The sequence below is a fragment of the Drosophila subpulchrella genome, chromosome 3L, assembly GCF_014743375.2.
Source record: "Drosophila subpulchrella strain 33 F10 #4 breed RU33 chromosome 3L, RU_Dsub_v1.1 Primary Assembly, whole genome shotgun sequence".
Classification (NCBI taxonomy): domain Eukaryota; kingdom Metazoa; phylum Arthropoda; class Insecta; order Diptera; family Drosophilidae; genus Drosophila; species Drosophila subpulchrella.
Window position 1 is genome coordinate 23,912,733 of NC_050612.1, and position 17,515 is coordinate 23,930,247.

The 17,515-nt window shown below is 38.7% G+C and overlaps 2 protein-coding genes across 4 annotated transcripts in view; one reads left to right on the forward strand and one right to left on the reverse strand.

Moving 5' to 3' along the window:
- The window catches only part of LOC119553564 (synaptotagmin-5), a 60,617-nt gene that overhangs the window by 36,064 nt on the left and 7,038 nt on the right, over nucleotides 1-17,515 (forward strand). Inside the window, exons 1-3 of one of the 3 annotated variants that reach the window (XM_037864010.1) lie at nucleotides 989-1,339; nucleotides 16,684-17,095; nucleotides 17,169-17,426. In XM_037864010.1, coding sequence (XP_037719938.1) covers nucleotides 16,736-17,095; nucleotides 17,169-17,426 — 618 coding nt within the window. In that variant the 5' untranslated portion in view covers nucleotides 989-1,339; nucleotides 16,684-16,735. Of the gene's footprint in view, nucleotides 1-988; nucleotides 1,340-16,683; nucleotides 17,096-17,168; nucleotides 17,427-17,515 lie in introns of those variants that run through there. The other 2 variants (XM_037864009.1, XM_037864011.1) reach the window with 2 other exon arrangements.
- LOC119553571 lies at nucleotides 11,957-12,500 on the reverse strand. The gene is made up of 2 exons (XM_037864019.1): nucleotides 12,256-12,500; nucleotides 11,957-12,196 (listed from the first exon to the last, which is right to left on the reverse strand). The coding sequence occupies exons 1-2, from the start codon at nucleotides 12,434-12,436 to the stop codon at nucleotides 12,105-12,107; spliced, it is 273 nt and encodes a 90-aa protein (XP_037719947.1). The 5' UTR covers nucleotides 12,437-12,500; the 3' UTR covers nucleotides 11,957-12,104.

Here is a 17,515-nt window from a genome sequence, read left to right on the forward strand (position 1 = left end):
CTAAATTCACTTCTCCGAGCTTTCAAGGTGAAGTCGCATACACACGCATGCCATTATAAAGCTGGCGCGAGAGCTTTTTCGAACTAATCACTTGGATCCTGGAGTGTCCTTTGCTCCAAGTTCAATGGTCTAGAAAATGATGGTAACTTAGGATCCTATGGGTCCTATGCTCTCCTGCAAAAAACTATAGTCTACTTAATCGGTTATGATAGCCACTCCCCAGAAATATTAAAAAATAGAAAGTAAAGAAAGGGGGGAGGGGGTAAATGGAGAGAGCAACAGCTGATTGAGCAACGCACAAGGCAACAAGTTGCGAAAAAGCTTTCGAAGTATAATTCAATGCCAAATGAGCTTTACACGATTGATACTTTCTCTCTCTCATTTGTTGCTTTGTTGTTGCTGCTGGCACTTTGAAAAATTATTTTGAAAATTTTGAAAATCATTCTTAATTTCCGCAAATATTTATAGGTAGGAATTTTTTTTTAAATTGGCTAAAACATTTATTCTTAAAAAAGATTAAACCAACATTTTTAAATTTCAAGTTTTTAGTTCTATACTTATTTCAGTTTCTTTTCGAATGCTATAATTGTATACTGTGCTTGCATCGTATACGAATATTATTTGACCAGAAAATATATATTCTCTTATGTATAAGAATCAGAAATTTTTTAAAATCGTATTAAAAGCTTAATTTTAAATTAATTGTATCCGAAGTTTAGGGTTGACTTATGTATCTAGACCATTATAAGTGTTTACTTTCTCAACTTTAAAATGTGGAGTATCAAAAATTTTTTCGAGTATTGTAACATTCTCAAATACAAAGTATGGAATTCCCCAAATTTTCCCGAGTGTTTTGTCATCAATATCGGGGCACTAGAACACTCGCTCTTTCCGTTTCTGTCGGCAGTTGGCAAGGCCGAAGACGAAGTGCTTTCGAATGAAGTTCCCTTTTTTTTGCAACTTGTTGGCTCTGCGTGAAAATGGAAAATCAGTAGCACGCGTACAGCCCCCAAGTGTAGAACACCTCGCGGCATCCGGATTTTCCCAGCGGGTCAATACAAAGCCAAAGGCAGCAAATGAAATCGCTGAACGCCAATTAATGGACGCCAAGAGCCAACTTTCAATTGAGTTTCGTGCCACAGTCGTTGTTGCTGCCACATATTGCCTCTGATATTTTTGCGGCGGTGTTTGTGTCTGTGTGACTCTGCAATATGGCCAAGTGTTTTGTGCTGGAAAATGTTAACCAAGTTTAGGCCGAGCGCTCTCTAATCCCTTCTGTTCGGCTTGTTGCCAACAAAAAAAGAAAAAAGAAAATATAAAGAAGAGAAATATCAAGTAGGTAAAGGAACTTTTGGAACTGTTGCTTCGCTGTTTTCGCTCTCTGGTCCCCAATTTCTCCTAAAACTTTCACGCAGCCAAAACTTATACCGACCCATCTATTATTTACCAGTTCATTTCCATAGCAAATCAAATGTGTCAGCAGCTGGGCAAGGCTTTATCCTAGATATACACCTCTACATATTCATGAGGTCTATGCATCTTGTTTGCTTTTGGCTAATTGGAAAGTTAATTGAACCCGCGGCGATGGAAAATTAATTGTGCATTAATTAGTTGGGTTTTCCTGGGCACAAAATCCTTATCTAGAGCATATCCCAAGGTAGGGTTTGTGCCCTATGGCCAAATTGCAATTGGAATATCTTTGGAATTTCGATTAAAGTCCCTACGTCAAAGAGGAGAAAAAACAAAACTTGAAAATTTTGTCCCAAAGAAAAAAGAAGATAGCTGTGCACATGGAAAAATCTTAGGCTTATTATTAATGGAGAAAAAAAATCATGTTGATGCCAAGGATGATTATATTTTTCATTATTCAAATAGATGTTTCAAGATTTTATTTACATTACACTGGAAAGTTGGAAATGGAAAATATTACTCCCAAACTCAGTAAAAATATAAATATTTACCCTTAATAAAATGGGTATATTTGGGAAAAATGGTAGAAACTATTAGTGAATAGATGATCTGGAAAGTACCTCATAAAATATTTTCATGACAGTTCTATGTTTAAAAGAGCTATATTTTTCTGCCAGTGTGCTCATGTTGGATATTAGCAAATGCTTTTTGGCCCTTTCCCCTTGTCCTCTGTTTCTGCGTGTCTGCTTCTCCTTCTCTGTTTCGCTGTTCTTCGAGGGATTGCCACAAAAATTTCGTATGCGCCCTGTGCTCCTTGCTGAGTTCTAGGCGCGGTCCCCAAAACTCTGTTCCAATCCCAGTCCCCTTCCCAAACTGCAGCTCGCTGACTGATGAGTCCTTCTCGGGACCTCCCCCATCCCCCGTACCCTTGTGTTTAGGCCTAGTCAAGAGCAAAAAGCAAAGTTAATATAATTATTTATAGATAACGAATCAGGCGAGTGCACAAATTCGTTGGGTGGTTGTCTCCTATTCTACTAGGGAGCGTTAATGGAGCATCTGCCTGGCTTTGTGGTGGGGGAACTTCGCTATTAACCAGAGATGATGGCAGGCCTATTCACTATAAAGAATGTCGATGTTATAATAAGTTTTTTTTATTAAAAATAAAATGAATTTTACAAAGAAACAAATACTTCACCGTTTAAAAGGTGTACGCCCTTACATTTACACTTAATTTGAGCAATAAACGGGGGCTTATATTATTCATAAAATTTTGATGTACCATCAAAATGTCAAGAAATACAGGGAGATAATCGAAATTGACGTTTTTGGTAGAAGACCCCATTTTTTCTTGGATGAAACATTGAAAATGTCTATTGAATGTTAAACTTTCTTTACTCTATTATTTATTTAGATTTAGAGTAACTTTTCAATAAAACAGTAAGGAAAGGTCCTGATTTCAAAGGTATAAGACGAGATTTCAAAGCGGCTTTCGTTGGTTTTCTTTAACTTTTAGAGATAGTTACATTTTGGTATCCTTCTATTTGATCTTTTGATAAAAAATTTATAATAGGAAACCACTCTTTTAATACTATTTCCTTTTTTTTCGTTTTTTTTTCAATTATTTGTTATAATTTTTTCGTGTGTCAAAGAGTCAAATCAGAGCATGTTTAGGCAGTCATCTCTGCCCCCATGCGCCTATTAAATGTTATTGTTGCCCCTGCTGTTGCTCACGTGCTTCAGCAGCATCCTTATCCCCCTCCATCACCCATTAAAAACGCACACGAAAGGCTTCTGGGAGTCCCTATATAAGGTCGCACATCTACAGATGCCTAGAAGGGAGTTCATAAATTATATCAATGAGGCAGCGTATAATAGAAAAATATGTCAGCATTTTGTGGATAACAATAAATGGCAGCCCGAGGGAAAGAGATAGGAAGTGAGTGCGACAGAGAGGCCCTATGACACGCGTTGGCAGACACACACACACACACACTCACGTAAAACATGTTGCATGTGCCACACAATTTGTCACAATTAGAAGGACGAAAATGGAGTCTGCAACGAGTCACGGGCCAAGAAAACATATGAGGATATGGGCAAACAAAAACCGGGGGATGGGGATATTCAAGTGTTATCTTCAGCTGCATTTGGTTTTCCCTTGTTTTTCCTATTTTTCCCGACTTTTCTTTGGCTTTCTGTCTTTCCAGTTGACTGCTCGCAACCAAGTCGTAAATCTTAATTTGGCATGCGAGTTGCTCTCTGGCTGCATCTAAGCCAAATATCTTTCAGCCTTGGCAATTACTCAGATACAAAATTTACCCGCAAACCCAAATACATACACATAGACACCCTCGCGCCTTCATAGAAGGGAGTTCGTTCTCGTGCATGCAAATTGCATATGTATGAGTTGATTGCATTAGCCCCACCCTCCAGGATATTCATCCCAGCCCCAGCCCATTTGTCCCCATTTCCCCCATGGTTAGCCAATGCATTTCCGTCCAAAAGCTCAACAAGCTGGAACTGGTCATAACTGCACTGAGAAAATATCTATATCTTTATCAATAGAGAATACAAATTCGAGATGATTTATAAATTCAGGTCTGAAATCATATAAATGATCTTAAAAGTTGTAAAATAACCAGCCATTACCTGCTAAACTAATAAAACTTTACCAAAATCATGTGCAAATCTTATAAAACTCAATTTTCAATCAAAAACGGAACTAAGCCTTATTATTTTAAATGTTTTTGAATATTTAAAGTGGATAGATATGGGAATTCACGATCTCGACATATAACAACAAAAATCGATAAGATTATTAATTTTTGGAACTTATCCAATAGAATGTTGAATTTTCGAAGTGCATTAGCAAAAGTTTGGTGGAGAAGAGGGCTTGAAATATGATTTATTCAAATGACTGCACGTACATGTGTACACGTATACATATGTTCTTGTATGTGTGTTATCTGCATTTGTATGCGCACTTAAATTAGTTTACTTGATTTCCGTTGGACATTTGGTTGGTTGGTTTTGATTTGATTGCCGTCAGCTATGAAAAATCAAATTCTGAAAAGTATTAAAAATGTTATAAATGAAGATACAAATACGGACATTCACTGGGTGCAAATAAAACTTCCTGAAAAAAACTTTAAAAGTGATACCTAGCTGTTTGAGTCATAAGCCGCTTATTCAAGGCTTACAGAGATGAAAAAAAAAGTTCGCACGGCATTCAATGAATATTGAAAAGGTCGTAATGCGATTTGCTTTTTAAATGTGTCAGATTTCGTTCTTTTTTAAAATATGTCATATAAGATTGTTGTATGAACTTTAATATTGGTTTTAAGATTTAACCAATATGTGTCCTGCGTTTTACAAAGTGATCTTTAATTCATTTGTTTTATTTTTTATGATACCTTAATAGATTTCCAATTTTTAAACAACTTTCCACTAACATTTACTGGTGTACATTCTATTTTAAGTGAGTATCTACCTGTGACTAAATTTGTTTTATAATATAATCTTAAATTTTACTTTTTTGAAGTTTCTTTACCTATGAAGTAATTAACTTTCATGCGCAGACTTTCTTAACTCACTGTGCCAATTTGCATGTGTTGTTTACCAGGCCTCAAGTCATCCACAAAAAAGGGCAAACACACAGTGGCAAGGGTAAAGGTGAAGTGGGCGGATGGGGCGAAAAAACTGACACAGATACAGTCTGCAGTTAATTAAAAGCGCAATAAATAAACAATAAACAATGGCCATGACGAGGCGGCGGATGTGGATGCGGATGCAGATGCGGATGGGGATGCGGATATGTGGCAGCATCAGCTGGGAGTTCTGGCCAGGCTTAATGCACTTATGGTCGGTGCAATATGCAAATGCAATTAAGATGCATGAGGGCGCGGAGTGAAAGCTGAATTCGAAATGGAATCACGTAGAGCAGGGATTTCAGTTGACCAAAATCAATAGTGGTTGCCAGACCCTGAAGGAAATATATATGTCCCTCAAAAGAGGCATTCGTCTGCTTTTGAGGAAATCCGAAACTAAAAGAATTTTCAACTTTTCCATCACACAACTTTTCCACAAAAGCTTAACAGAAATATTTCCATTTTCCTGACAGCAATAAGTGGAAAAGCACCGTCGTTTTTATTAATAAAGAGGAAGTGAAATCAAATTAAAGAATAACACAAAAGTTCGAATGCAATAAAAGTGGAAGGCATTTCGTTTTTCATATTTCCACAAAACGGATTTCCCCATAAAAACGGCCTTGTGCTTTGTGATCTGTGTTCTGAGAAGGAGAAATCACGTACAATTTTGCAATAGATTTTCGCATGCAATTTGCGGAGCCATTCGAGATATTGAAACCTGATTCCAGGTTTGAGCCATGGCCAACGGGCGAAATCCATATAACCGCATACAGCGAGCACTCAGGCTTATGCAAGCAGAAAGTTTTCAAAATATTTTTTATAGCCAGTTGACAGGGTGGGTGGAAAAGCAAGGGGGGAAAACCGTGGGGGTGGGGAAAACCCAGCGACAGAGAGATGAAAGCCAAAAATGATGCCCTGATAACGATTCTGGGCTCACACGTACACGTTCACGCACACAACCCAAGTCATCGATTTGTCAGAACCTTTTTGCACAGGGAAAATAAATGAAAAGGGGGTTGGGGAAATCAGGATGTTGGGGGGACTAAAAGTTGGGGCCCTGTTGCCCTGGCAAATGGCAATCAAATTTCAACCAATAATTAATTTGTCCATCACAAACTGACAATTGAAATGTCCATCAGTTGCACCGAAATATGAAAAACTAATTGCCAAACTCTGTATTCCGCTGGCATTTTCTAAAACATTTAATTAACTGCATTTCGCAGTTTTGCTGGTTGTGCAACTATTCAAATTAAAAACAAACATTGGCCACATGATTATCCTCTAACAGTTGGCATTGTGGCTTTTCGATTATTTAAAGCAGTGGTGTATGCAAAAATTGGTTGTGGGGGATATATAAAAAAATTTGATGAGTAAAAATGACAAAATTTGGAATATAACATATAAGTACTTTTAAACCCGAAAGGGGGGATCTATCGCATATGGGGTATTTTTAAGGTTTCCACAACTTAACTTATTTAAAATGTCTAAAATTTTTTTTACCTTTGACAATGCAAAAAAAAAACACCTCGTTAAACATTTTATATAAATGGAATGGGTCCAAACTTGCAAAAATACACACTTAAATGAAACTATTATTATTTCTTATCATTTAATTTAATATAAAATTTAAGAAATTAATTTTCCCTCACCCTAAACATCAAGCAACTTGTTTTCGCCCAACGTCATCCCCTTGTCAAAAATAAACTGTCCAACAAAATTTAAGTTGGCTGAGCCAAATGAAATTATCGCCTGCGATGGAAGATCGCCGACGGAAGGCAAAAAAAACACATCCGAAATTTAGATGGGCTTTGTTTATATTTAAAACTTTTGGAACAGAAAATGTTGCGCCTAATTGAAACTCTTTTGGGCAAAGTCAACAGATAAACAGCTGAACCGAGACACAGAGGCCATTGACGTCACATCATTTAAAGGGACTTGGAAAAGTTTGTGCCACGGGGGAATTTTCAAGAAATGGAATGAGTCCTTACGAGCTACTTACATAAAAGATGTTGGATTCTAAACGCTGAATGTGTCCTTGATTTGTGTTTGTGCCACTGACGAATGCTCTTTGGGAAAGAAAATCTCTTGCTAGTCCCTAACAAGATTGATGGCAAATAAGTAGCTGCATTTTCCATCGCCATCAGCATCCATCCCAGTGAATGGCTGGCAAATCGGATCATGTCAATGCATCGCAGTGCAATTTCTGCTGCCGGGCCCCCAAACAATAGTCCTTTGATTTGCGAAGGGTTAAATGGCCAAATTGTCGAAAGGCGGCCGAATCGCTTTGATCCTTTTCTTTCGCACAGCGATTTGCAAAAACATTTGCCAGATTTTCATGCATTTCCCCATTTCCCGTCTTGCATTGTATTTGTTTATGGCAATATTGAGTCTGATTTTGTTTTGATTGAAACCGCATAGAAGGCTGCCATTGTCGGAATAGTTAAGGTAGCACATGGGTGTTGTCAATAGAGGGACTTTGCTAACAGATTTTGACAACTAACTGGACTGAGAAAATTTGCAACACTTTCGCAGAATGGGGGAACACTATTTTCAAGGATCTTAATTGGCTTAACACATTGAAAATATAAATGCTTGTGTATTTACTTATACAAGACTTTTGACAAATATATTCGGCATGATTCGGGGCTAAGGTAATATTTATTTTTCAATAGACAGGATTTCTATTATTAAACAAATTTACATGTTTTAAAAAAAATTCTTTAATATTCTTATATAGAAACAAAAACCAATTTACTAAAAACTTTAAAACATTTTGATTCTTCATAACGGAAGTATGTATTATCCAAAAACATAGATTATTGTGACTTCGCATTTAAATAGTAAAAAACAATGGAGATACCTAATTTTAATTGAGTAAGGTATTTAATTCTAAAAAACCTGTTTTTGTGAATGTTTAAAAAGGAACTCCATCAAAATGCTCCCCTCCGAAAATCTATAATTCACATCTTAGTGAATTAAACGTAGTTAAATCGCGTTTGTGTAAAATATCCCCCAAATGCGACTCCCTCCAACAAGATAATACCATCACAATAAGAACTTTACCCGAGAATAGGGCAAATAGCATTAAACACATTCCGGCAAACCCATTCGTAAGCCACTGCGTGTGGCCGCAGGGCTATTTACCAGAGATTCAAGTAGATTGAATGGCTGGGGAAAAGGCCGGGAAAAGCTAAAGCCACCGCTAAATGCAATCGATGCACTGCAGCCGCACGATTTCCATTGTATTGGTGATTAATTTCTTGCCTCCGGGTGGCTTCAGACGATGAGGTCCGGGTATCCTATCCCCATACCCGCAAGGACTCGCTCGTCGCATCTCGCCTTTGTAAACAAGTTGACAGACAGGCATCCGGCAACGGCATCCCTTCCTCGAGGAGCGATGCGAGCTGTATTGACGTTTGATGAGCGGATTATCATCGGCCGGAGTTTCCCCAGGACCAGGACAAGTGTTGGTTGGATCGGCATCGGGGGTTTTCTCGCCACACAATAACTGCGCCATTTCCCACCGATTTTCCTCAACAATATGTGCGCCAAACTGTTGAAAATCCTACCCCGATTGTTCTTTAATGCTTGCAGCACTTGTTGCAACCCGCCGGCAATTGCTAAACTATTTTATTCTCCGTTTAGCTTTTATGGGCCACTATATTGGTTTATATGCTGGCAGGCGATGCATAACTTTGGCCTTTTAATAGCGAAATATGTGAAGCGAGAATAAGTTTTTATTTGGCTGTAAAGCGAGCGCTGTGGATGGCTCTCGAAATTTAAAAAACAAAAATATTCCTATTCCTAAAAATTTAAAAACATCAAAAGACAGACAAAAAGAGCTAGCCATATAAATAAATTAAATAAGTAATTTTTAAGTTAAATGAGAAATTATAAATATAGTTTTTGAGCAATAAGGTTAAAAAAATTTTTAAAAATCATTACAGCTTATGGTATGAAATGACTATCTTATAAATACTATAGCTAAAATGAATGAATGACCAAGTTTCACTACTTTTACTCAAGTTTTTTTAAGGAGTAAACTTATTTGTAAATTCATTTTTGGAATGAAAATATTACATTATTGAACTTTAAATTAAATATATTTCAATGTACTATATAAAGTGCTTTTATCCATTTACTTATAATTGACCATTATCCATAAACTACACCAATATAAGCCATTCTGCTTCCTTAACACATTTTAAAATTGTGTAAAACTGCCTCACTGAAGCGGATCCAAATAAAAGCCCGCATTAATATCGTGCCCGCTTTTTAGCTGTTGCAATAAAGACTAGTTTTATGCCAAGTGGAATGGGGATGGGGATTGTGATGGCAATGGCGTTGGCAGGGGGGTGGTTCCAATAAAGTGCATCCCAAGGACGGGGTACAAAGTTGGCATGTTACTTCTCTTCCACAAAATAAACCCCATAAATGTCGGGCAATAACAGGCAGCACAAATTGTGTGGCAGGATCATAAAGTGCACGCACGGAAGGAGTAAAACCGAGCAGCCCAATTTCCTTTAAGCCACAAAAAGTGCAAGATGAATTACCGTTTTGGCAATGTAAGCGAGTCCGTCTGTTGCCGTCTCTTTTCCATCATCCGTTGCCATCTCTTTCCATTGTGTGTGCGTGTGTAGGTGAGCGTATAATGAGCTGCTGTTTTACATTTTAATTTCCGGCCACGTTCAAACGGCTGTCCGTCCGGCTAGAAGCAGAGATTTGCGGATTTGCTTTCTGTGCCATCTCGCATCACATTTCCACTGTTGTTGGCCGCAATTATTTAAATGAGATTACAAAAGACTTATGCAGCGGAAATCTTATTGTGTGCGTGTGTTTGCCGTTCATTTGTCTGCCGCTCCTGAATCCTTGTTCCGGATTCCGGTCTCCCGATTCCCGATCCCCGTTTCCCGACTGCCTCCTTTTTAGCCCGGCTCAGATTACGGCTTAGACGACGTGTGTCAAAAGTTATCCCGTCCATTTGTTTGGCTTTTGTCGAAACTACAATGAAGTCGATGTGCCGACCTAATTTGTTTGTTAATTGTCCTTTTTTGGCCAAAAAGATTAGCCTGGCCTTGTCCTGGGTCTGAGAATCTAATGAGTTTGCCAGTAGTTCCCACTAACCGACACATGTCAGTTTATAAAGTTAGCTCTAAAGACCTGTAATTGTTGGCAAACTAAAAACTACATAAATTTTAATTTTAATGGAGTGGTAGCTTTTTGGGGGCTGCATATTAAACCAAAAAAGTTTGCTAGCCAAAGTGAATATAAATTAGTTCCTGGATTTAACAACTCCTAAATTTTCATAGAATTTATAGTTTTTGGCATGATGATGATGCTTTGGCCCAAGATAATATACATTATATTTTAATAATTATAGTGCTTTTTGGTGAATCAATATTTGTTAATCAATTATATATAGTAAGTCATTATTGGTTTAATTTTCCCTTGGCTTTTGAGTTTAGTGAACAGAAAAACACAAAAAATACTTAATTGCTTTAAAAAAACAATTGTGCAGAGGACTAAGCTTAAGTAATGTAAGTATTTTGGAATTTGTTGGCTTAAACGCTGTTCTTTCATTTTATTTCAAAAGTTTTAAGCTGAATGGAGCTTTGATAAAGAAAATCTTTCTCCGTAAAAGTGATGTTGCAAACAAAACTCATATTCCCCCGTTGGTTTATTTCAACTTTATGGAAGCACTTAACCTGCTCCTTCTTCCTTCACTTTGGAATTCAAATGAGCCCCAGTAAATCTCCACTCAGGAATGCGAAAACCTTTTCCATTGGTAGCCAAAGCCAGTGGCATCACGTCACCGCCTTTCAGCCGTTGACCAACCGTTGCCACTTTAGTCCCGTTTTGGCCCACATTTAAGCAGCCGAAGCCTTTTGCACCTGGTCGAGCCACGCAGAATAGCTTTCAGCGCTCAGCAATTCGAAGACTGCAGGACCACACCTAAGTGTCCTGGCCAAAGCACCGCAGGATATTTGTGCATACAATAAAAAGGCAACAGCGTTGTGGCTTAAACAGAAACTGAAACAACAACTGAGGCAGCGATGACAATTTCCATTTCCCGAAACCCCCCCACTCCTTTCTATTTCCCGCTTTTCCCCAGAGGTGTGGGTATGGCTTAACCTTGGTTTAAAAAGTGGGCGACTTGGGTGGGGTGGTCAAGCTCAAGGACGTCGGCTGGGTGGAGTGACAGGACAACGTCGTTGTTGCTGGCATGTCTGCGGCAGGGAGAGCAATCTAGAGAAATTACTGCAATATGGAATAACAGTAACTATTGTGCTAATAGGATTAAAATGTATGCAGCACAATGACAGCTTATACGGGGGGCACATCCACGGGCGCCGTCTGCTGCTGACAGCCCAAAAGGGGGGCCCATAGGGGGAGTGGACTGAATAACACCTCTTTCCATACAGGTGTCAACAGATGCTGAGCGTTTTTCACCGGGAAACCTCACGTATCTTTTGTTTGCGAAAGGTTGGTTTCAAATCCAGATAGGACACATATGTAAAGTGTAATTTGTGTGCGCCGAGTGCGGCAAAAAGTTTGAAAGAAAATTTGCAAACGCTTTTATCTTTAAGCCATATTTTTTAAACGTATTTTTCCACAAATTCGAGGAATGAAATCCAATAGGGGTATTTATTGTGATTACTTATAAAATGTATTTCGTCGTATAAAAAAGCGCAGTATTCATATTTATTATAACTTAATTTATTAATTATAATTGAATCTTATAATTCCATTGAATCCATTTCACAGGCACTCTTTTATAAGCAACGTTAAATATTTTTCTTCAACCATTCTAGTTTCTTAAGATATTAAAATAAATTAAAGTTGGTTAACAGGTTTTATACCATAAAATAAAAATTAATTCATGCAAGGAATATTCGTAGAGGAAACAGTTTTATTTTCTGTGTATGGAATCTGACTTGGTGCATTCTTTTCAAAGCGGAAATTGCAATGGAGACCGTATGGAAATGTAAACCCATCAGAGGAAGTGACGATAGTAGTAATTGCAGTTTTTAGGGATGTGAAAGTAATCTATTTCTCGGGACGGCAAGGTCCATCTTTGCAGGGATCCCGACAGCGTTTGCTTTTCTCCTTCTTGTTCTCCTTTCTATATGGTTCCGATTCTGAAAAAGTGGTCAAATGGTAAAAATAAAACAGCTTTAGTAGGAAGTTTACCACCCACTCTTAAAGCAGCCGCCAAAGAACTGGTTCTTTCCACAGGTTTTCTTGCCCTTTTCGGTCCCCTGGCTTTCATCCTTCTTCTTGGCCATGCCCCTCGATAAATATAAAGATTGATGGAGCAACTTGCTCTTGGGTAGGATTTTCTCGCCCAAATGCAGGATACCAAGCAGACGGCCAGCCATTACAAATGAAGTTAACTGCAAAATTTTGAACTGCTGACAAACGAGTTATATTGCCGAATGAGATCTGACGGAATGGAAGTTAAAAATAGAGATTTAAACTATCTCAGCCTGCTAATCGAAAGTTTCCCATCAAAGTTTTTCCATGCTAATGCCCAGAAGACTATAAAACTCACATCTTTACCCCCAGCGGCAACAAGTTTGTAATGACTTTGAGGAACTAATTAGAATGCAGCAGGGTTACGATGCACTCGCCCACCAAAATGCAAGCACTTTAATCGAAAAAGTTTAGCAGAATTCAAATTAATTTCTCCTGACATGTTCACATGTATAGATGGGGAAAGTCAAATGAGTAGTATTACTAACTTGGAATTTAATATAAATGCATATTTACCTTTGATTTAAGGAAAGGACAAAGTCCCATGCATTAACAGGCCTCCCAAAATGAAAATAACTCAAACAGAATAAAGGTTATAATCTTTTAAAATTAAATTTGCTGGTAATATCAATTACGCCTTTTAGAATGTAATATTAAACTTAAACTTGGTGTTTCCTAAGAACTTGCCCTAAATAAAATAATTTTATCTATAATTTTGTTTGTCCTTAAAACTTTCTTGGAATGAAATAATTAAATATTAAGGCCACATTCTTTGATTGCTTAATTGCTCTATGTCTATGTGTACACGTCCACTCTTATAAATCCAGAAGTATCTCATGGATGCGATGTGCGTCTTCAGTTTAAAGAAACATCTTTCAAGTATGTCAGACTTGTTTGAGCTGAGCTGGCTGAGAGTATTATCGTGTTTATATATACTTAGGGTCCCTTGCTCACATACTTGTACACACATTTCCTTCACGTTCGAAGCCAATGTTTTAGCACTTAGTGTGCAAGCTTATAACTGACAGTCAAGAGCAGAAAAATCCAACAAGAGCTTCAAGGGAAAATAGCAGACCAAAGAGGAAATGCGAAAGTGAAAAGTTGAAAGTTCAGCGCAGTGTAACACAACGAAGTGGAAATGCTCTAGCATAGAGGAGTGTATAGCCATGGTAATACCATTAATCAATCCTTCAGCAATATCAAACAAGCTGGAAAATTTCAATTTCATATTTATCTACTCGAGTGTCCTGGGGGTTGGAACCTGGACCCTTGATACGATGATGATGTGTTGCAGTTGCCACATGCAGCACCTTTTTTTTTGCTCTCGTCCTGGGTGCGGCTCCCTTTGAGTTAGGGTTTTTAGTTTTCCTTTATTTGCTTTTTTTGGGGTATTTTTGCCAGGATTTTTCGCTCATTTTCTATTTATAATGGGGTGAGCAATTTGAAAAGTGTGGGCTTGGCTGTTTGTCGCTTTGATTGCAGTTTACATAGGTGTCAATTAGCAACGGTGCGGTTGGTTGCGTTTCAATGGAATTATCGTTGATGTTTTCGCAGTCCTCCCCCTTAAATTCCCGGCGATGTGCAACATTCTTGGTTGACACTCGAGGGGATCAAAGGAGGATTAGTGAGCACACTTTAGAGCTTCGAAATCGACACCCAAATTACTGGTTTGTGTTGTCCTTTTATGGGGGAAAATAGTTGTTTAGTTTATACTTCGTAATCCTCTTTTATTAGTGGCGGGAATTCTTCAACGTATGGCAGGTATAAAGCTGAAATAGTGATTACAATAGTAGTTACAATAATTAAAGGGAGTGTAACATCCTGTTAGGGGAATCTTAAATATTAAGACCATGTTAAATTGCCAGGTAAAATGTGTCGTTTTGGGTTGAGTCACCCTCACACTACGCTCAAAATGTTTAATTCTTATTTTATTTTTATGAAAACTATGTATTTTTTAAAATAATCTCCCTTTTTAAAACTTTATTACAATTATACTTATCCCATTAATAAATTATGGGAGGTTATCTCAAATCTGAAACATATTTTATATTTCGGTCTTACCATTAAAGTACTTTGTTTTACTTCATATTGACAAGTAATTCCAAAATTATAAGAACAGCTGTGTTTCTTACCCCCGAAAAATCAGCAGCCAAATCGGCGACAGGCAGAGCAATGAAAGTGATGAATAACTCAGAGTAATGTTACGAAATCAATAAAAATCCTTTTACAAGATCTAGGACACACCGCACACATGCACATTAAGGACATTAAGGGCTGTCGGTGAGCGACAAAGACTTGGACAACATTTTTCTTTGGCCGAGCACATTTTTATTATCCCAAACTAATTTGAGGGTTGGTCCTTGATTTCGCCTCCATCTCTGTCGCACTCTATACCCGTGTACCTCTCCCTCTCTCTTTAGGGTCGTTGCCATGTTTTGATGTCATTCGCTACACGTGCTTAATTTCATTTAATTTATTTAATACTTGAAAAATAAGTTTTTTGTTTACTTTTGTATTGAGCAACCCCTCTTGCTTTCCCGAGATACGGATGTATCTCTACCCGATTCTCCAACTATTTAACGGCACTTGGGCGTGTACGAATGCCAATGAATTCGCATTTCGCCATTCGCCACGCTGCGTAACGAAAAAAAAAACTTGAGAACTCTAGGAGTGGATTGAAATGGAATGCACAAGGCGAAATCGAAATGCGGACTGCAAGACAAATCGCCCGCCGGGGAATTGTGAGGCTTGCCGGAAAATGCCTCGTCTGCATATTCATGATGATATCGTTGGTGGAATGAAGCCGAGAAAGAGCCTCCTCTGTATATTTTTGGGCCTGCTGAAGGATGTCCAATATTAACCAGAAGTTTGCAGGACCAGCAGGAAGCACTTTCATTAGCATCAGCAGCTGTCACTATCATGGGGTACACTGATATAAAATGGAAAATTAAGGATAAAAATCTTAACTTTGAGCGCAAAATTGAACATTATGTATGACTTTTCATCGATACTTATATAATCAAGAATACATTAAAATTTATCTAACCTGCTATGATTAGATTGATTTTTTTAATTTTACATTCTTAACTTTAACATAATATTACAAATTTTCAGAGAGATATTTCTTCCATGTTTTTCTTGATATTTAATAAATAGAAATGGATTATAAGACATGTGTTAAAAAGTATTTTGTAATCTTAATAATAGATTTAATCAATATTAATCTATTTTTAAAAGACCAACTATCCATTAATTTTAAATTATCACTTTTAAAGCTTTATCTAAACGGTTCCTTTTGGTTTTTGTACGTCATCTTTATATTCGGATAATTAGGCACCCTTCGCACACATTGTGATGACGACAAAACTAGTTAGCTGACTTATTAGCGGAACTGCCACCATTCTGACGCACTTCGTTCGTTAGCGCAGTTTCCATGGCTTTGGCTCTAAGAACACCCATTTTCCACCTGCCATTCAGAATCCCAATAAAAGCGATGGGTGAGCAGGATTGCTGAACTTCAGACAACCTTTCACAAAAACTATATTGAGCGGGAGTCGAAAGGGGAACGACTGTCAAAAATATGAAGGTTGGGACGTCTTCCTGGATTGCAACAAAAGCGTTTTTTTTGGCATCACGAAAAAATATTCAGGACATAACTTTAAAACAAACTAAGCTTCTTGAAGTATATTCAGTCTATAAGCATCTTTAACTGGTAATATCCACAAAGTTCAAGCTAAAGGACTCCAATTTGCAATTTGCTTCTATAGCGGGTGTATTCAAAAATGTTGCACCATGACCTACTTGGCCCTAATTAATGCCGGTTCAGGGCTTCCAGCCTGAAACCGCACTCGTGCCGGGCATCTCATCCAGTTCCATTTCCACTTTTGTGGTTGGTGGAATCTAATGGCGTGCGACTGCATTTGCCTAAGCCGATTAACAGCGACCAAATGTGTGTGGGTGCACTGGAAAAATTGACCATGAGTTTGTAAGAGTTTATATTATTAAATTTAACATGATACTTAGTATTCTTTCGTTAATCATTAGACATAATTGGAATATGGACTTTAGAAAAAGATTGATATGGGATGTTCAAAAATAGGTTCCATATATAATCTCAGTTGACTAGCTTTTTAGCCTTATTGGTCACTTTAACCCAAAATCGCTTAATTCAATCCATAAATGTTCCTTGCAAAAATCGCATCGTTAATTTTATCCATAAAAAAGAAATGAGTACATTTTTAATATGGCCTTAAAACCTTTCGAATTATTTCTTTGAGTGGAAAGTGGAAAAGAGAGAGAAAGCAAGTGAAGCAGCGGTTCCTTTTTCACATGTTCGAGGTAGTCAAGCAACAAATCCTTCTGTTCTCCGCAGCGAAGAAAAGCGGAGTTACCGTAGACACAGTCGCTTGGCAATTTGCGAAGAGATGAGTGGTCTGGGTCCGGCGGCCTGTTGGCTGGCCCACAAGCGCATAGAGTCCTGGTCGCGGATGGCCAAGGAGCGAGTGGGCGCAGTGCGTCGCGTCACCCTCGATCGGAATTCCGCGGACGAGGGATCACCGAGTGGGAGTGGTAGTAGCTCCACCACCGGTGGTGCCGGTGGCTCTGGTGGCAACGGGCCGTCGGTGGTGCACATCCTGCCGATGGGGGAGGGCTCCACCACACCGCCGCCACAACCCATGACCCCGCCGCCATCGGCCTCGTCGGTCACCTCGACCACCAGCGGAATCGGCAGTGTTTCGGCCGGTAGTGTCAGCGATAGCTGTGATTTGCCCACGGACTCGGAGGTTCCTAAATCCGGAGATTACTTTAAGTCAACCCTATTAATGTGTTTTCTTTGATTAATTTAAATCTCCATAGGAGGTGGCCATTGCCAAGGAATGCCAACCCATACAGCCGGCCAGCCAAATGCATGGAATGCACGGCGGCATGGGCCTCAACCATCACCACATGGGCACGGTTTCGGCCACTGGAACGGACATCTTGCGCGGACCCGCCGAGGTGTTCCACAGTCCGCTGCACTTGCACCACCAGAGCCGCTCATTCCCGCCGCGCCTCCAGCGCACGCCGTCCATCTCCAGCCAGAGCAGCGTGGACAGCGCCCCATCCAGACATTCGGTAAGTGGGATTGAACCATACACCTTACTAATTAAAAAAAATATATAGTTTAAAGCAAGTGTTCTTATCATGCATTTTTTTCCCTAAAC

What these genes read in the sequence shown, in the direction of transcription:
- LOC119553571 (XM_037864019.1), bottom strand. Translation starts at nt 12,436, where the DNA reads ATGGCTGGCCGTCTGCTTGGTATCCTGCATTTGGGCGAGAAAATCCTA. An exon ending in CTTTGGCGGCTGCTTTAAGA is followed by an intron (nt 12,197 to 12,255) that starts GTGGGTGGTAAA and finishes CCACTTTTTCAG; the next exon opens with AATCGGAACCATATAGAAAG.